We start from the raw sequence: 21,164 nt of genomic DNA, 5'->3' as shown, positions 1-21,164 counted from the left end.
TATCGTTTTTCACTATAGAAATTAATTAGTTCTTCACAAACGCTATATTGTTTAAAGTATCATTTGAAGTATTTTTAGTGGAACTTGCATTATTGGTTTTTGATGGGGGGCCTGTTGACCCAAAGGGTGACCATTTGAATTGTTATGAGCCATCCATTTTTTCTCGAACTGGCCTTAAAGTTTCTCGTAAATTTTCCAGAAAAAAATTTCGAAAAAAAAACTCCTTTTTCTATAAAATACTAATTTTTGAGGCGGAGCGTTTTTTTTGGTCAAAAAATTGGCGTAGAATTTTTTTTTGGCGTGGAATAATTGGTCAAAATAGGGTCTTTACAGTGATTTGAAGAACACAAAAAATCAATTTGGTTGCCCTAAAAAAATTCGATAAACTTTTTGAAATTTTTTAGCCCTTGCGAATAAATAATTAAACAACAAACACCCACCTTGAAAAAGGTTGAAAATTTTTCTTTCATCGTTTGCTAAAGTGTTTTACAGAGTTTTGGCTATTTTCTAAACCTTTGTTTTCAAAACTTGATGAAGTTATTTGAACGCACCAAACTTCTATAGAGCCAATGTATAATTAGCCAGATGCGCATGATTACCAAAATTTATTCGGACATAATTATTTAAATTAACATAAACGGCATAATGATTTGACAAATGTCAAGCTATTTTTATTATGGATTTTAATTCTGAGATCAATTTGATAGCATTCAAAACTAATTTGAGAATTTGATCCCGGCAAAACCACACTGTCAGCAATTGAAAAACTAACACTATCCAATTCATCAATCATTTGGTTACCTTTTTTGAAACAATCACATTGATTTTTTTAGTTGAAAATGATGTTGAAAGTTGACACTGGAATGAAAACAGTTTAAATCACAAAACGTATTTTACCTTTAAAAGCTGGATTATATTTGAAGTCATGGATCATTTTCACTACGGTGGTTCTATGAACGAGACTCGCCAGTTTCTGACAAGGTGTTATCCGAAAAACTTCACGCCTCAGTCCAACTCCGCAATTGACTCTCTAGGTAACCCAGTATGATAGATACGTCACTTATAGTCCCTCAATTTTGGATGGGTCAATTCTAGTCCCCAACTCTGCATATGTCCCTATCACACACTAGGGTCTTATTGAGATTTAATTTTTTACCCGAGTCGTCAAAAGATGGTTGCATATTAAGATAGAAAAAATAGATTTTAGAACTAGACAATTGCAAAATTGAAAAAACAAAACATGAAAAAGTCAGTTTACTAGAAATGTCTCTACGACTCAATCGATATCCGCCAATTTTCCCAACAATACGAGAAAAACCCGGTATTGCGAGAAGACCACGGACAAGGCACAATCTACGATTATGAAGAAATCTACCGATTGACTTCATGATAGTACGACGGAAACCAGAACACACTTATGTATTTAGAATCCTTTTAGCACAAAATTTAATTTTTAATTTACTGACGTGAAAATTGAAGAAATCCTTCAGTTACTTTAATGGTGCTAAACCTACTATCTATACAATAACGACTGATGAAAACAACACAAGTCGTTTACCCCCAAAATCTTCAGTCAAAAAATTTTCAAATGAAAATATTTATAGAATAAAAATTACAAAAGTTAGTTAGTATAAAAATAAAATGTTAGTTTTATTAATCAATATTCATCAATTCTTCATTCAAGCTTCATCACCTAAAAATAACAGAAATATTCAAAAAACTAACATCACCTAAACTCTAACCTGAAAACTTTTTCAACATAAACTTTTATCTTTAAACTTATCAAGGTCTTTTTTTTCACTTAAATTATCTTAATTTAAATAACAGATCATCAAGCTTCCCTTGGACCTTTAAAGTAAATTAAATTAAATTTCTTTAAATTCTGATCAATTCTTCCTTCGGTTAAATAGAACAATTTTGTTCTCTCCCTCTCATATTTCTTTGGTGTCCAACGACATCAAACGTCGACTCACTATTCAACCCTTATCAACGACCCAGGACTAAAATAAAAAATTTAAAAAAAAAAACAACCATTCTAATTAAGATAAACAGTGAAGAGCTTCGGTTGCTCATCCTTCACTTGAGCCCTTCCTCTTAGATCCCAGGCTAAAACAGTTAACTCAGTACGTCATAAAATAGTATCTGACGATCTACTTGCGTTCTAATCATACCTGAACCTTGATTTACTATTCTCCAACCCTCGATCACAAATCACATATAGAACTTAGTCTCGAGAAAGTGAAAAATCATATTCACGAATTGATATACTTTTCTCTCCCAACCCGTCAACTCTCGACAATCTATGGCCCAAGTTAAGATAACCGCACAAAACGGGTAAGAGCTAACAGTTTAAGAAGTTAAAAACCTCTAAACCAAAGTATTGCATCCATCGTCTTAAACATTGTCAAGAGATAACCTAGGTAACAAACAAACAATCGTATTACATAATTGTTTAGTTTAAAACAAAAGATGCGACCTTGTAATAACACCACACAGATAAACGATAGGATATAAAAGATTAAGGAGAAAAACACGAAAAAAGACTTCAAAAGAAAAAAAAACAGCCATATGGAAAAAAAAGAATCACAACCATCATCCATTCGTAAACCAGATATCAATTTTTGCAAAACCTTCAATAAATTAGACCATGCAAAACTCAGAATGAAGTAAAAACAAACAGTAAAACTTAAAATTACAAAATGTCTCCGATATTCAAACATCTTTTTCACAAATAAATAGTTCACAATTCAGATAAGGAACTAGAAGAAAACAAAACAACCCAACTACATGATTAAGAACCAACGTTTAAAATTATATCCCTCATTTAAAAAACAGTGTGCAGTCGAATGCAGATAAATCAAAAGGAAAAATCAGATGAACCACTATTACCAATGCATGTAAAAAGATCAAAAGTTAACCAATAAAAATAATCAAACAGCCAACAATAACCAAAATAATCAACAATAGTTTTGAAAAGGGTTCCCGAGTACCTATAATAGAACACAACCAACTTGTAACAAAAGCTCTCCAGGAAGACCTGATATAGAAGAAAACCTAACTAAAATTCACAAAATAATTATAGTCGCTCAAATAGTCATGACAGTCAAAGAAGGAACAACTACTCAAGATTTAATTCAAAATGAAGCGATTATTCTAACTAAAATTGACATCCCACATTCTCAAATAATTGCTATAGAAAATGTTCAAATGATAAATGTCGTACTAGAGTTTTTCAAGAAACGAAACAAAAACTACTCAAATAACAGATAAAGAAGTCATCCTAATAGTAACTCAAATTACAGAAACTATTAATATTGATCAAACGAAAATTCAAATAATTACAGAAGTAGAAGTGGTAGTTACCAAAAAGGATGAAACAGAAATTATTCTTAATAACCACAAAAGTATTTCACAATTTCCAAATAGACAAGCTCAAATTTACAGAAGTAGTACACCAAAATATCACCGACAGATATATCAAAGACAATCCACTAGCGAAACGAGACCAGATACCAGGAATCGATAATAATGGAAGCCCAAAACTCCAAGCATACCACGTAAATTGTGAAAGCTTTGACAGGGACAGTGACACAGATAAAACACTAATATTCAACATGCTAAAATTAGAAAAAGAAAACAAAACCCCCGTTCACTCTGATTACTATCAGAAGAAATCTCCCGACAATAACCCTCCTGAACAAAACTGAGATCAAACAGACGACATAAACTAAGCACCTTCTTGAAACCCTCATTAACATTTTTTTGTGAAAATCTAAACGTTGTCTAATTTAACTTTTGTCAAACTATGTGATTGCGGCTGATGACCTTTTTCAAGTCTCGTTTTTTGACCTTTTTCAAGTCATCTTTCACAATTCTAAGTTGGGCAATATAAGAGTTCTATTTTGCAATGAAAACAAAACCAAACTCAATCAGTTATCATGAAATTTGCTGAAAATACTTTTCCGGACCTTAAAGGGCTGTCGGAACATAAAATGGGCAGTCTTGTTTTTCTACTTACCGACGAAAAAAAACTCGTTAGAGATTTAAGGGTAAGAAAAATTTAGTTTGAGCAATCGTTTTCCAATAAAAGATTATAAATGATTGATTTAATTTTCATGGATTTCATTCAAGAATTATTATAAAAAGTAGTTCAATCATCACGAACGCTAATTTGTTAAAAACACTTGATCATTTAATTTTTGTTTTGTTGGGACTTGCACTATCGGATTTCAGTCGGAACAGACAGGGATTCGACACCCCACGACCCAAAGGGACCCCCTTTGTTTTTTTAAGACATCATTTTTTGCTTAAAGTTTCTCTTAAATTTTCCAGAAAAAAAAATCAAAAAAAATTGTTTAAGTTTTTCTATGAGGTTTCCTAAACATATTAGTTATTGAGGCGGATCGTTTTTTTAGTTTTTTGGTCAATATGCTCAATAAACAACAATTTCAAAAAATGGGGACCACACAGAAAATCAATTTTGTCGACCTAAGAAAAGTCGACTAATTTTTTAAATTTTGTTTTAAAAACCCCAACACTCATGTCGAGAGTAAAATCATTAAATAAATACTTGAAAGAAATTTCCATTGCCAATTTTAATCAAAAACTGATGTTACAAAAATAATAAACCGTTATGATCGATTTTTAACTCAGATGCGGGTAAGTAACTAAACATGAAAAGCCGGATTTGAAATTGATGGAAAAATTTTCTTCCATCGTTTGCTGCAGTGTTTTACAGAGTTTGAGCTATTTTCTAAACCTTCATTTGCGAAAATTGATCAAGTTGTTTTAACGCACCAATCTTTTATAGAGCCAATCGTATAAGTAGCGAGATGCGCATAATTACCAAAGTTTGTTTGAACATAATTATTTATTTAACAGTAAACGACATGGTACTTTGACAAATGTCAAGTTATTGTAGAGTATGTATTTTAATTCAGATCAATTTAATAGCCTTCAAAACAAACTACCCCAAGCAGCTAAGGTTAAACATGCTTGCTCAATTTACATTTATTTGGTTATCTTTTTTCACAATCACATCGCTTTTTTGGTTGAAAGTGGCGTTCAAAAAGAGGGAACTGCAATGATGAAAGTATAAATCACAAAACGTAGTTAATTTTTAGGATTAAGCAATTAAGGTTAAACAAGCTTGGTCAATTTGATAAATCGATCCCGGTAATACCACATTGTCAGCAAGAATTAAAATTTAGCACTATCCAATTTATCATTTATTTGGTTACCTTTTTTCACAATTACATCGCTTTTTTTAGTTGAACAAAACTACCTAGAACAACATGAAAAAAGGCCGAACCCATTTTACAAATTTCATACAAACACTCAAAACTGCAAAATCACTTCAAACGACAATGAATCCATGTATTATGGCTGGATCATACATCTCATCAAAATGATTCTCTGGAACGACCCTGAATACTCAGTTGAACACTATTTGAACGCCGTTACAGCCAATTTAAAATTAAAGAAGGCGCAGAGCCTAGAAAATCCCCAATCATCAAATTTGTGCGCAGCGAATTTCAGAGTTTCGAATGAAAATATAAACAAAAAATAATCTCTAAATACACTTGATTTTTAAAACGAAAAATTGACGGAAGTTCTCTTGATGACTTTAACGCCAATTTGAAATAATATCAATGAAGAAAAAAGAATCACAACCATCATCCATTCGAGAACCAGATGAAGATTTTCGCAAAAACGTAGACAAATTAGGCCAAGCATAAATTACAAGGAATTTAGAAGAAACAGAAAACCTATAATTACAAAATGTCTCTAATATACAAACTTCTACTTCACAAATAAATAATTTAATCAATTCAGATTTTGAAATAGCAGAAAAATTACCCAAATTTATATCAAGAGAGCCCAAGTTTAAATAAAAAACCCTCATTTGGGATATTGTGTAATTACTGCCGAGGATAAGGACACAGTGTGCAGCCAAAAGCAGATAAAGACTGAAGGATAAACAGACAGACGAACCTTACCAATACATGTAAAAAGATCAGAACTTACCCAATAAGAGTAACCAAAGTAATAATAGCTCTGGAAAAGGACTCCCAAGTTCCTATAACAGTACACAACCACCTTAAAAACATAGCTCTCCAGGAAGATCCCCATTTAGAAAAAATTACAATTCAGAAAATCGATATAGTTGATTAAATAGTCACAATAGTGAAAATAGAAACAATTACTCAGGATGTGATTTGAAGAGAAACAATGAATCGAACTAAAATAGAAACTATCAGTATAAAGAATCATTCAAAAGAAGTCAACTATAATATTCAGAAATTGAAGAATACTTTCATCAAAATCAGCAAAAATAACATAACCTCAATCAACAAAAAACATCAATGAAACAACATTGAACAGCCAGATGATCTTTTCAACCCGATGTTTTCGAACCTTTACCCTACCAACCAAGACATCAACCAACTCGATCAAAACTCCTCATGAAACCAAAATACACGTCACGAAGTCGAAACAGACAAACTTGGTACACACTACAAAATCTAGGCTCCCAAACAGAAAAAAAAAGATATATGAAAGTCCATTACAAAACTACCTAGAGCAACATGAAATAGGTCGAAGTCATTTTACACTCAAAACTGCAAAATCATTTCAAACGACAATGAATCTATATATTATGGCTGGATCATACATCTCATCAAATTAAATCTCTGGAACGACCCTGAATACTCAGTTGAACACTATTTGAACGCCGTTACAGCCAATTTGAAATTAAAGAAGGCCCAGAGACTAAAAAATCCCCCATCATCAAACTTTTGCGCAGCGAAATTCAGAGTTTCGAAAGAAAATATAAACAAATTTGTTGTAAAAACTGAAACTCTAGTACGAAAAGCATATTCTCTAAATACACTTGATTATTAAAACGAAAAAGTGACAGAAGTTCTGTTGATGACTTAAACGCCAATTTGAAAAAATATCAATGAAGAAAAAAGAATCACACCCATCCTCCATTCGAGAACCAGATGAAGATTTTTGCAAAAACATAAACAAATTAGGCCAAGCATAAATTACAATGAAAATAGAAGAAACAGAAAACCTAAAATTACAAAATGTCTCTAATATACAATCTTCTACTTCATAAATAAATAATTTAAGCAATTCAGATTTTGAACTAGCAGAAAAATTACCCAAATTTATATCAAGAGAGCCCAAGTTTTAATAAAAAACCCTCATTTGAGAAATTGTGTAATTACTGCCGAGGATAAGGACACAGTGTGCAGCCGAAAGCAGATAAAAACTAAAGGATAAATCAGACAGACGAACCTTACCAATACATGTAAAAAGATCAGAACTTACCCAATAAGAGAAACCAAAGTAACAATAGCTCTGGAAAAAAACTCCTAAGTTCCTATAACAGAACAAAATCACCTTAAAACCATAGCTCTCCAGGAAGATCCCCATTTAGAAGAAATTACAATTCGGAAAATCGATATAGTTAATTAAATAGTCACAACAGTGAAAATAGAAACAATTACTCAGGATGTGATTCGAAGAGAAACAATTAATAGAACTAAAATAGAAATTTTTTATACTCAAAAAATCGCAGAAGACCTTATTCAAACGATCGTACTAGATTTTTTCAAGAAACTACTCAAATAACAAGAATAAATCATTCTAATAGTAACTCAAACTACAGAAATTATAGAAAATTTCGATCACGTGAATCTTCAAATAATCATAGAAGTAGAAATACTGGTTACCAAAATAGATCATACAGAAATTAATCTCAATAACCACAGTATTTCACAATATCCAATTAGACAAGCTCAAAACTACAGAAGTAGTACGCCAAACATCACTGACTGATAAATCAAGTACAATCCACTACTGAAACAAGACCAGATGCCAGGAATCGAGAACAACGGAAAATCAGGACTCCAATTAAATCGCGTACAATGTGGAAGTAATGACGATGAGAGTGATTCAAATAAAACACTAATTTTCAACATGTTAAAATCAGAAAAAAAAAATCCGAAACCCCGTTCATTCTGATTACTATCAGAACAAATAAACTGACAGTAACCCTCCGGAACAAGATACAGATCAAACGAACAATATAAAATATACACCTCAGTTTATCGAAAACCACAACCTATGAAATAAAATATAATCAATACCACATCTTAAACTTCTCTGACAAAACAAAAAGTTTGAACAATACCACTTCCTAAAACTCTTACGAACGTTTTTTGCAAATTTTTAACTGTTATCTAACTTCAATTTTGTCAAACTGTTTGAGGGTGATGAATAATTTTTTCGTGTTTTTAAACATTTTTTAAGTAATCTTTCAACCTTCTAATTGAAGTAAAGAGTAATGTGTTTCGCATAAAACAAGATCAACTTCCATCAATTGTCATCAAGTTTTCCGGAATTTAGAAAGCCTTCTGAATATGAAATGGGCCGTCTTGTTTTTCTATTTGTCAGAGAAAAAAAAATTTCCACTCGGAGATAAAAAGGATAAGAAAGTTTAGTTTGAGCAATCGTTTTTCAAAAAAAGACTATAATTGATTGATATCATTTCCATGGATTTCATTTGAGTTTCACTATAAAAATTAATTAGTTCTTCACAAACGCTATATTGTTAAAAGTATCATTTGAATTTTGTTTTGTTGGAACTTGCATTAAGTGGGGGTTCTGTTGACCCAAAGGGTCCCCCTTTGTATTGTTTTGAGACATCCATTTTTGTCTGACTGACCTTAAAGTTTCTCTTAAGACGTCCAGAAAAAGTTTTCAAAAAAACTTCCCTGAAGTTTTTCTATTGGTTTTTCTAAACATACTTATTTTTGAGGCGGAGCGTTTTTTAGTTTTTTTGTCATGCTCAAAAATTTGCCTAAAAACTTTTTTTTTGGTTTTTTCACGCCGGTTTTGAGTAATTTGTCAAAATAGGGTCCCCGCATCCAGTTTCAAGCGTAAATAACCGATTATTTTGTGAGTTTACTACTATTCTTACTAAAATTGAGAAACAATTGATTTTAATCAATTAATAATCGATTATAATCTCTTTTTTAAACTCAAATTATAATTAATAATAATCCATTATAATCGATTATAATCCATTATTTTTATTCAAATTTTTATTTCGTTAGTTTTGCTCAAAAATCCATTATGATCGATTATAATTGATTATAATCCTTTTTTTTGTCCTTTTTTGTCTTCGAAGTTGCATCTAAATTGCTTATATTTTTTGCTTTTTGTGGACGTTGGTTTTTAAAAGTATATTCAATTTAAAATATTTCTATGAAAAATGAGAAAATATTTTTAAAGTTTTCCAATTATTTCAAATTTATAAGTTTTTCTTTCATTTCTTCCCCATTAGAGTTGTTTTGTGATGCGTATTTTAAGCTTTTTTAAACACCGAAATATCAGCAAATTGATTTAGTTTCATGATTGATTCGGAAATTTTTTTTTCATCTACAGCGAGAACCTTTTACTCATATGAAAGGATTTCTATGAAACTTTTGTTTTGTGGTAAAACTTTGGGTTCCGACGAACCAAAGTTTTCAAAAGATCTCTTTTTTAGAGATTTTCCTATTGACACTAAAATAGTAACCCGTAAGATATAAATCGAATATAAGAAAATTTTGGCAAAATAAGATATTCTAATCGATTATAATTGATTATAATTGATTTGAAGGGTTTTTATTAAGAACTATAATCATTTATGATCGATTGTAAGAGATTATAATCTCTGAGAAATTATCACGATTATAATCAATTATAAATCCCTTAAAGATTTAACTTTGGTAATTAAAATCGATTATAATTGTCAAAAAATCATCATTGTAATCCGTTATAATTAATTACTTACGCCTAAACTTGGAAGCGGGTCTTTACAGTGATTTGGAGAACACCAAAAATCAATTTGGTTGACCTAAAAAAAACTTTCGACAAAATTTTTGAAATTTTTAAGCCATTGCCGGCCTTGAAAATGATTGAAAATTTTTCTTCTATCGTTTGCTGCAGTGTTTTACAGAGTTTTGGCTATTTTCTAAACATTAGTTTGCGAAACTTGATAAGTTATTTCAACGCACCGAACTTTTATAGAGCCAAGTGTATAACTTGCCAGATGCGCATGATTACCAAAATTTATTTGGACATAATTATTTATTTAATTTAACAGTAAACGGCATAGTACTTTGACAAATGTCAAGCCATTGTTTAGTATGGATTTTAATTCTGAGATCAATTTGATAGCATTCAAAATTAATTTGTTTAAGCAGCTAAGCTTAGAAATTGCTTGCTCAATTTGAGAATTTGATCCCGGTAAAACCGCACTGTCAGCAAGTATTAAAATCTAGCACTATTCAGTTCATCATTTCACTTGGTTACCCTTTTTGAAACGTTCATATCGCTTTTTTTAGTTGAAAGTGACGTTGAAAGTGGGAACTGGAATGAAAACAGTTTAAATCACAAAACGTAGTTTACCTTCAAAAGCTGGATTAAATTTGAAGTCATGGATCAATTTCACTACGGTGGTTCTATGGACGAGACTCTCCAGTTTACCAACAGGTGTAATCCGAATGACTTCATGACTCTGTCCACTCCCACAGTTGTCTCTCTAGGTGACCCAGTATGATAGATGCTTCCCTTATAGTCCCCAACTCTGGATGGGTATACCAACACACACTAGGAACTTATTGGGACTAAATTTATTACCTGAGTCTTCAAAAGATGGTTCCATGTTAATGCATATATAGACCATATATCATTTTAAGTATAGTTTGATCAGGGTGGCAGTTCCAAACTCCTTAACTTCACGAAAAAAAGCCTCACTCGACTTGTTAAAAAATTCTGATAGTCGCGGGCGACTAACCCGCTTACCGCTGTTTGGCGTTTTTTGGATTTTTGCCCCACATGAAAGAACTGGGAAGAAAAGGTTTAGAAAGTTTAAAAAACTAGACCCCATTTTCTATCATACCATGAACTGCTTCTGTTTTCTGTAGACCAAGTGCGTCCATTTGTCTCCTACTTCACACTCTTCATCGTCGTCACCATCTCCCCCTGTCTAATCATCAGTCCATTTTACATCCCCAAACTTAGCACACTCTGCAGAAAGGTGAGTTGAGGCCACTGAACAAGTAATTATTCTAATAAAAAGAAAAGTAAAGAGAAATTATAGAGCAAATAATTCGAAAGAACACTGCGCGTATTTTAGAGTTTAAGGACAGAACTTTCAGATGACCTTGAGATAATACATTATGTCTGCCAAAGCTATCCCTTGCGAGCCATCTTTCTCAGAAATTTGTTTTTTTTTGTCATTGTTTCAGACCGCTCGAACTTTCGAAGTTAATTTAGTCTGTTTCTTAGATTAAAACATGGACTTAATTATCAGGAATTCGAATTGACAGAAAAAGTTGAAAATCGGTGGCACTTGCTAAACAAAACGTGATCGTCAAATTTCTCTGAATCAGAGCAACTTTCTTTATCATGAAGGCATTGCTCATTACCAAATTCGCTATGAAACTTATCAATACAGAATAATGATGTTCTTCAGATGAATAGTTCATATCGGTCAAGTTGTTGTTAACATTCGATTCGAAAGTTAAACATTTCTAAAGCTTTTCTTGTTAGTTTTTTAAGTGAACTTTTTATATCGTCAATTGTCAAGAGGAAATTATTTTTATTCAATTATAGTCTGCTGCAAAGTGTAACTTGAAAGCGTTTTCCTTGATACTGAAAAAAATGATTACCGTTCTTTACCAATTTGCCACTTAGTAGTTATTATTCAGTTTTAGGTGGAAAATCGATAACTAGATTTGCAGAATTTTCTAGCTTGAATTGGCTAAAACAAAAAAGAAACAAACATTTATTTTCTAATGTCTGAAAAAGCGGACAGTTTTTTTTATATACTGATATCTGATGAGTTCAGGAATGTCACATACTTGATCGTGTATGCATATCGGTTTGAGTTGGTCAATTTGTATCGACAGTATTGGAACCAGTTCTAAACCAGTTTTTATAACCAATAATAAAATTGATAAATATATCCCTATAAAACATTACTAACTAACCAATCATATTCTATTGAGTTATGACCGATGGGTACAACTCATAGAGTAATTTCGGATAGGGTACACCGTCTGCTCGTCACGCTATCTTATTTTCGGCCGGATAGATTCGTGCAACTTCTTAGTCTAATACCGATCCTAATCTTACTCTTATACTATCTAGTCTCAGGTTGTTTAACTAGTCTCTGCTAGGCTCAATAGATCTAGGGTATACTGGTTTATTGCGGCTGCTGAAGTACTCGGGAGAGTCCAACTAATTTCTAAGTTAAATTCAAATCTCTCTGGTGCTGAAATTACAAGTAATTTCAGCACTTACAAATAAGTGGATTGTTAGTTAGATGGATCATGATTGGTTAATATTAAATACTTTACATTGGTAAAATATCTAATTTATCCAATCATAAAATGTAGTTTAGATCAGGTTCCACCCATCCGGGTTTTACAGAGTTTTTTAGAATAGTTCTTCTGCAATTCGAAGGATGGATGATGGACGTTGGTATTTGGCGAACATCATATTTCTTTTCCGTTTTCTCTTGTTAGAGAAGTTCCAGGAAGCTGGAATTAGGGACATCAAACGTTGTGTCTTCTTGTGACAACGACTGTGTCTCCGCAATAAACTCAAATCTGTTTTCAGAATGGTTGGCTATGTCAGGTTTTTCTGTTTCTCGTGGAGAACTTCTTTTGTGTCTGATCTTGTCTGGGAATGGCGTGGAGATTGTGCGTGGAGGGGATGCCTGGTTACTCGGATCTGTACGTATACTTGAACATCGAGGTGGTCATTGGTCTAGTTCAATGAAGTCCTTTTCTGCGAAGTCAAGTCGTACTCTAAATCCTTTGAGTTGTGATTGTGAGCGGCATGTCGATTGTAGTTGGCCATTCTTTCTCGAGTGTAGTGGGGTCGTTTTGTCTTTGGATGTTCGTCCTTGGTGTTGTATTCTGATCTATGTATTGCATAATGTAATTTACATTTTATAAAACTTTTATTAGTTTAATATTTTTTAATTATGATTTTATTTAGTTGTTTTCACAAAAGCTTTTTGTTTTAGTTCAGTTATTTTGAAGAGTTACTCACCCTTGAGTAGCTCTTATTAAAAATAGGAGTGTGTGTCACAAAGTGTGGATGTAGCGCGGTGGGTTAGGCCGGCTATAGAGCATGCTCAGGACGTCCTTACTGGTGGGTTAGGCCAGGAGTGGGAGTATGATTGCATGCGGTTTTTGTGAGAGGTCCTGTTATGTGACAACGTTTTATGTTGGGTTTGTTGTGGTTTTTCTTATGTCTTGTTGGTTGTGTCCTTTTTTCAAAAATCAAATTGTTTGTGGTATGGGTTTGTCTTTCGACTTTTTTGTGTTTTATTATTTCTTTCTTAGACTTTATAATAGTCTTCAAAAGAATAAATTATCCAGTTTTAAACTGGGTTAATCCGGTTTGGGTACCGTTGGTTTCCTTTTCTTAACCATGTTGTTATTCTATGATTTGTGGTGTTTAGTAAGCTGCGTTGGTTAGTGTTGTTTAGTGTATAATTCCTTTCCAACCGGGTTAAAGGAAAATTTGAAACGTGTTATCTTGTGTTAGAGTTGTTGAGTGTGACAGCTTGAAACTGAAATTCATTATTTTAAACAATTCTTCGTGGGCGAGCTGTGCGAGTGTGGATAGAATTTCTGTGCGAATGAATGGAAATATCAAAAGGTTAGTACTGCATTTTCGTTTTATCAATTTACTACATTTTACACAGAATTTTTAATTTTACTGCTATTTATTGGGGAAAATTAAGTTACAAATTTTCATCGTAATTAGATTTACTGCTTGTGGGGGAAAATTTTATAAATTAATTTACTGCATTGGTATTAAATTTATTTATTTTGTTGGTGCAAAAGATTAATAGAATTTTAAATTGTTTGAAGAAGTTTTCGATTTTTTATTTTTCTTTTGTGAATTTTTCAGATGATTGTCGGATGAAGGCTAAAATTCTAAAGAAAACATGGATAAAGAATGGTGAGTTTCTAATACTTTAATTAGTTAGTAATATGTATAATTCATACTTACCTGTTAGTCGTCGGGGAAGAAACCGTGGGGGAAGGTGTCGTGAATGAGATCTGAAGTTGTTAGTAATTTAGCTAAGATGCGGATGATATTTTTAGTTTGAAGCAGTGGCCAAAGCAATTGAAGTGCTTTAATGGTGGTTAGTTCTTCAGTGCCAACTGCAAATTCATAAGGTGTGTTTTGGATTAGATTATATAATTTGTGATTGAATTTAGTGTTATGGATGAATTCTAAAATGGGGATTTCTATAGGTTGAACAAACTCGTGTGGAATAAGGAAGGGTCGGGATTCTTCGGCGTTGAAGGTCTTGGTGATGGGGCAAAAGATATACATTTGGGTTATGGGGTCATAATTTCGAAGAATACCATGAAGGTTAGTATCTTTAATGCAATATGTAAAGTTAAGAAAGAATGGTGAAGTGTATTTGGAATTGATGAATTGAAAACGATGGTGTGGTTGTCTGGAGGGAGTGTGTAGGTCAAAGTGATTTTGGATGAAACGATAATAGGTATATGTGTGAGTTTGTTTAGTGCGCAACATAATATCGTGTGAGCAGTGCAAATCTCTTTCATGTGGTGCAAGGAAATGAAAGGTTAGTGAAAATATTTGGAAGCGTTATTTAAAACTTTCGTAGGCTTGCGTGTCTGTTAGTGCTTCTGAAATAATATGGTCAAACTTGCGATCGAAGATGTTTAGTGTAAATACATATGGTGTTTTAATGAAAAATTTCTCGGTGATTTGTGGGTTAGCGAAGCGATCGTCGTCTAAGAATTGATCTTGGTTAGTTCTGATGATGTTATGATCGTAATATTCTAGTGTATATTCATTAGCTCGGGGTGCAGTGTGTGTTTTTAGTGATTTTTTATATCAAATATAAGTAAATTGTCTAGGTGTTAGTGGTGTAGTGAGTCGATATAGCCTGTCTTTATTTCGTTCTATATCGATGTGAGTGTTAGATAAAGGTAAGCAAAGGGGATTAGTAAAATGATAATGTGAGGTCCAAGGAAGAGGTATTAAAACGTATTCGTCTACAAAGCTGCGTGTTTCGTTAGTGTCGTGAGGGGTGTTTAAGGTGTATTGTGGAAATGAGGGTAAGGTGATAGCTAAAAATTCTTTTGTGTTAGTGTGATTTGGATGATTTATATATTCACGGGCTGTTCCTGGTTTTGCTGGGAAAGGATGGTTGGGGAACTTTCTTTTAAAAGTGCGGTAAGCTCTATTAGTGTTGAGTGAAGATTCAGTAGATGTGGATGATGGTGCTAATGATTCAGTATAAATTGAAGAGGGTGTAGGGGTAGGGGGGTTGGATGAATCTATTGTGGATGAAATTTGGTTTATGGTTGGGGTGTCAAGGTGGTAGGGTTGTTGTTGGAGGGTAATAAAATTATCTAGTTCTGGGGAGATTCGGGGGGTGTCTGGAGAATGAGATGATTGGTCTGAATGAAGTGAGGAGTAGGTTGGAGTGACTTGGGAAGCATAAGAGGGTGTAGAATTGATTGGGTCAGGGTTATTTGGTAGTATGGGTTGAAAAGGGGGTTGGGAAAAATTTGAAGAATTGGTGTGAAAATTATTGGATGGAGATGGTTCAGAGTCGGCAAATTCATCGGGGGTTTCAATATTCGGGTTATTGAGTTGTGAGATGGAGTATAAAACTGAGATGTGTGAATTAGTATCGGAATTCATGCCTGATGTTACATTACTGGATGGGAAATCGGGTGGCGGAAAAGCAAAAAGTGGTATTATTGGGATTGGAGTGGTGAGGTTGGTTGGGTGGGAATTTGATCGGTGTAGGGATTCAAGTTGTCGGCTCATCGTGGGCTAAAAAAATTATTATTTTGAGACTGAAAAGCGGTGGTATGGGGTTGTTCAATAATTTGTTCATAAGTATTATCATCTTGTGATTGGTGTGTCATTATATGTTGGATGGGACTTTGTGATATGGTTGGTCGAAAATTTGGATTATGTGTTATTGCTAAATTTCGAAAATTTCGTGGGACTAGGGATAGTGGATGGTTATGTGGTAGGGGTGGTAACTGTGGTGCTGTTGGTGTTGTGTCTACATTATTATGTTCTTCGTCGTATGTGTTCTGCCGTGTTGCTATTTTTGTGTTGTATTCTTTTATTTGTGCGTCTAAAAGAATTTTATTTATAGATGTAGAAAAGATTCCAAAAAATCCTGCAAAGAGTATGCGTGCTACGCTTGCTTGTCTGTTTACTTGTGTGTGTATAGCACATGTGTTGTAAATTCCTTTTAAAAGTGAGAAAAGAAATCCAATAAAGTTAAACATTGCGTATAAAATAGTCAATTTTTCTAAGATGTAGTAGGGCCATCCTAGAAAATCAAGAATTTCATTTTTGAGTGTTACAAAGCTAAAAATATTGATGGGTGATATATCTTGGGGACGGTATTTTTCACCGTTTAGATATATATAATCTTTAATGTCTTTAAAATATCCGCTATAGTCTTGTGTATAGATGTCTGCAAATCGTGCGGTTTCGGCAAGTTTGCGTAAGTTTTGGTCAATTGATTGTCTTTGTATTGTGTCCATTTGTGTTAATAATTCTTGGAATTGTTGTGTTCTAATGTGATGTTGAATATCTGATTTTGAATATATTCCTATTGATTGTAAGTCTATATTTGGGTTTCGAGCAATAGCGCGAATGCTTTCTGGTGAAAATTTTTTGAGTGATTGCATTAATGTGGGATATGGGGTGAGAAGGTAATATTTATCTTCATCAGGGTTTAGTTGTACTACATTGTGGCTATTTTTTGATCCACATGGGACTGCGGTATCCCAGAAATAGGTTCTTCGTGAAAGTGTGTCAACGAAATGTACTTTATTCTTATAAAAGATAGGGATTCTTTTATAGCATCGTTTATCTTCAAAAACGTATAGTGGTGATACTTTTTTAGTACAAGTATAAAACCATAAGATGTTTCCTTCATAGTCTAAAAAATTTGATCTATTTCCTGATAGTAAATATCCTGCGTAGGGTATTTTTAATACTGCTAGTGCAAGTGATTGTAATATTTGTGTTCTTTCTAATTCGCATAGTTGGTGTAGTGTTTCTAATTCGGAGAGTGACATTTCTTGAAAAATTCGGCTAATCGTATAATCTAGTTTCATATCTAAGTGAATATCATAGTGGATATTACCAAAATATGTACTATTCATTAGTGATAGTTCTTGTAAACGTGTGCTTTGAGCGTCTTGGGGTTTTAGATGTCCGCCAGGTTGACCTGTATTCTTTTGAAAATTAACTGGTATATATGATGTTCCTTCATTTAGGGGTTTACTTGTGGCGTATGGGTCGACTTTTATCTTTCCAGTGGTCATGTCGAATCCATTTTCGTATTCAACTAATATTTCAGAGTATTGTGTTTTGTGAAGTGGGTTTTTATATTTACATGCGAGTTCTGTTTCTTGATATACTTGAAAACGTGTTAATTTATTTTCTATATTGTGAATGTTTCGAAAATTAGAACTTATTTTTTGTAGTGGATTTACTTGTTCATATGGTATTGATTGTATAAAATATTTTTCGTGAAATTTTATCATACGAGCGTGTATTTTTGCTACTTGAAATGTTGTACATGTGTCTTCAGGGAACCAAACAATTGTTGCTTGTGTTCGTGTTGTAGGGTCGCAATAACCTTGATCATTTTTACAAGGTAATCTGATTCCTTGATAGATCATTGTGTTGTCTGATAAATCTCGTGTGAGTTGTATTTTTTCGAGTTGTATTTTCCAATCGAAAAACATTATTTCTTGGTATCCTTTATTTTTTGTGTCTGCTTTGCAGTTTGATGGGTTATTTATACCAATGTGTGGTATCCAATGTTTATCGTGTATGTCATAGGTTAATCGTCCGTGTGCGCCGTTATATGGGTATTTGTCATCTAGTTTTATATGTCCTTGGTATCTTTCAAGTTGTGATTGATGTACAGAGTCTGAAAAAACTTGAAAGTGTACTAACTTTCTATCTGAGTTTTTATTTTGTGTGATATTTAATCTAGGTAACTCGTTTTTACAATCTTCGGGATTTAGATGTAAAAGTCGTTCGATATTACTCTGGTAGAAAGATTCATGGTCAAGTCGGTTTTTATTTCCGTTCGAGACTTGTGAACAATGTACTTTCTTTTCGGAAAATGTTGCTGTGAATTTATATCCTGTAACTGTTGTTGCTCGGGCTTTTGAATAAAGTGTTGCGATTACATTTGTAGTTTCTATGGCTTGTGGTTCTGTTTCGCATTGTGATACTTGATTTATTGCATATTTGTGTAGTGTTTTTTGTTCGTTTTCTTCACAATCGTAATGTGTTCCTAATAAATCTTGGGGTCCTGTGCGGGGAGAAGGGTTTATGTTTTGATTTGAGATTACTAGAAAAAGGAGTTGGAGAAAAATTGATAATTTTAGAATATACATGTGTATGATAATCCTGAGTATGGGTTATAAAATGTGATGTAACCAATTGTCTTTTTGGTATATCTGTCGTATTTATATATTACTTCAGTGGTTATAAATGGTGGTGGTAGTGATTGAGCTGTTATGTTTGGTGAATTTAATGGTAGGGATGTTGAGTAATGTTATTTAATTTAACTGTGATTTCAAACTTTAATTGTAAACTGTTTTGTTGGAGTATTTGGATATTGTGATCACGGATATCGTCGTGAATGTCTTGTCGATATTGTAATCTATTAAGTGCCCGGTTGTGAAGGCGATTACTTTCTAGATGTTGTCCAAATAATGGTGGAGGTGCTGTAAATGTATTCCAATCTAGTCTTAAAGGGATATTTGTTGATGATTGTTCTCGATATCTTGCGTCGAGATTATTTGGAAAATTTAAGTTAAAAGGCGTCGGTGAAACTTGACTAATTGATGGTGTTGATGGTAGTGATAATGTTTCTGGTAGTGATGAGGATGTTGTATCTGTAGAAATGTCTATTGGGTCATTGATTAAATTTGGTTCACCTTGTGTGAATGAATGTGTTGTCCAATATGGTAGTCGTGATGTTTGGTTTGGGGGGTTAAAAGGGTTTTCACGTATTTGTTCAGATGTTGGTGTTGAACCTAAGTAATCTGAGGGTAGGCTTGAAGTACTTCGTTGTGAAAGAAGTGTAGGGGTCTCTGGTAAGATACCAGTAGGGTTTTCTGGGGTGTTTTGTGATGGGGATTGAGGTATTTCAAAATGAACTCGGGGAGTTTGAAAATTTCTATTTCTTCGAGGATGTATAATTTGTCTATTTATTTCGGTTTTGTTTTGGTTTTGACTAGGATTTCGTATTCTACTTAGTTCTGGTGGTAGTGTTGGGTATAGATTATATGTTGGTTCACTTAAAGGTGCTTGCCGTTGAACTGGTTCTAGTGGTTCAGATAAACGAGCGTGTCGTTCTTCAAAAGTGTATGGGTTATCTTGAAAGGAAATTCGTGTAGATGTTTGAGGGTTATGAGTAGTTGAAGGTGTTGTTGGGTTATCTTGGGATGATGTCGGTGAAGACTGACTTTGTGACTGTTGGGTAGCAATTTTTGATAGGTTTTTGATTTATTATTTTAGTGAGAAAGTTTATGTTTATTATAATATTCTTCTAAAAAAAGAATTAGAAGGATTGTTGCTAGAGCAAATGTGATGATTGCTTTCTTTATACATTTGCATATGGTCAAAATGAGGGATGATAGAAATTTAAGATTATTAGAAAAGATTCAAGGATATCAAAAAGAAATATTATGAAAGTTTCAAGTATCGTAAAAAATTGTTTGAAGTTTGTGATAATTTTAGTGACTGTTTGATAGAAGAGCATTTAAGAAATGACTTCTTGATCGAATATTTTTTGTTGTTTGGGGCAATTTTCAAGTGTGGTCGGATTATTTATTAGTTTTTTGACGAGTGGGTTGAGTTTGGTAAAAAATTGTTGGGGGCAATTTTTATGGTGATCGGGAGGTCTTCTTTGTCTTTATTTTCATTTGTCAAACGATCTGGGGTATTTTTGAGATTTTTATACTTTAGGCTAAGTAAAATGTTCGTTTTGTTACTTTAGGCTAATTTAACAGATTTGTTTTGGGGGTATTTACGGTCTGAGTTGGGGAAATATTGTTGATCTTTGAGTTATTAGATAAGGGAGGGTTATGATATTATGGTGATATTTATTTTAGTTGTCAAGTTGGAGTGGTTTGCTTATTTTTGACCTGGAGTTTGTAAAGTTATAGTTATAGATATGCCTGGAGTTTGATATCTTTCGTCTAGTTGGTCTGTGTTAGAGTTAGAGAAGGTGACGGATTGGATGAATCCTATTGGTCTAAATTTGAACTAGAATCATTGCGTGTTTGTCAGCATGTTATTTTGAAAAATGAAAATTCAAAATGTTTCAAAGGCTTCAAGACTGTGAAATATAAAATTAACGTTGTTTTTGAAATTCGACTTTCTTTAATATTTTAGATTGTGGGATGAATATTTTATAATTTTTACGTGGTTGATTTCTAAGTCGTGAAGACTTTCTATGTTCTGATTTGTCGATTTGCTCTTGGGGTATTATTTGTTCGGTCATTTTTCTATTTTTTCTTTCTTTTTGAGATGTTTTTTGGTCTAGGTTTGTTGTATTGTTTTTGGTGGTGGTTGATTTTGTATTTTGATTTCCGATGTGAATATCATTTTGTTCCTTTGTTGTGTTTTCCGGATGTGGGTCATTTTGAATAACTTTTAAACCTGTAAAAGAATATAATTGAGTTAGTTCGCGGAGTGCGTATTCTTTTGGATAATAAGGTAATAGGTTATTTCGGTGTTGAACGATTTCTTTTTTGTCTGAGTCGGTAATTTTATATGTGACATCAGTGGATTTTGCAATTATTTGGTATGGTCCTTTACGAAGGGGTTGTAATTTTTTAGAAATTCCTTTTTGAGTATTAAAATTGCGTATTAAAACAAATGTTCCAATTTTTAAATCGGAGGCTGGTGTAAAGCGTGAATTTATCTGTTCATTAATGTTTTGCCTTTGTAACAACTTTTTTGTTACTTTTTGGTAAATTTCATTGTGTTTTTTGTCTCTGTTTAAAATCCATTCGGTGTGTGTACCGGAG

The 21,164-nt window shown here is 33.0% G+C and overlaps 1 protein-coding gene across 3 annotated transcripts in view; it reads left to right on the top strand.

Annotated features, from left to right (window-relative positions):
* The window catches only part of LOC134855504 (uncharacterized), a 177,384-nt gene that overhangs the window by 10,385 nt on the left and 145,835 nt on the right, over positions 1 to 21,164 (top strand). The window contains exons 1-3 of one of the 3 annotated variants that reach the window (XM_063872043.1): positions 10,267 to 10,326; positions 10,404 to 10,604; positions 10,986 to 11,098. The exons of 1 other annotated variant lie outside the window; for it this stretch is intronic. In XM_063872043.1, coding sequence (XP_063728113.1) covers positions 10,496 to 10,604; positions 10,986 to 11,098 — 222 coding nt within the window. In that variant the 5' untranslated portion in view covers positions 10,267 to 10,326; positions 10,404 to 10,495. Of the gene's footprint in view, positions 1 to 10,266; positions 10,605 to 10,985; positions 11,099 to 21,164 lie in introns of those variants that run through there. One more of the 3 variants, XM_063872042.1, reaches the window with a different exon arrangement.

This window comes from Symsagittifera roscoffensis, chromosome 10, assembly GCF_963678635.1.
Source record: "Symsagittifera roscoffensis chromosome 10, txSymRosc1.1, whole genome shotgun sequence".
Classification (NCBI taxonomy): Eukaryota; Metazoa; Xenacoelomorpha; order Acoela; family Convolutidae; genus Symsagittifera; species Symsagittifera roscoffensis.
The sequence above is the reverse complement of the archived record's forward strand: the minus strand, read 5'-3'. Positions and strand labels throughout refer to the sequence as shown.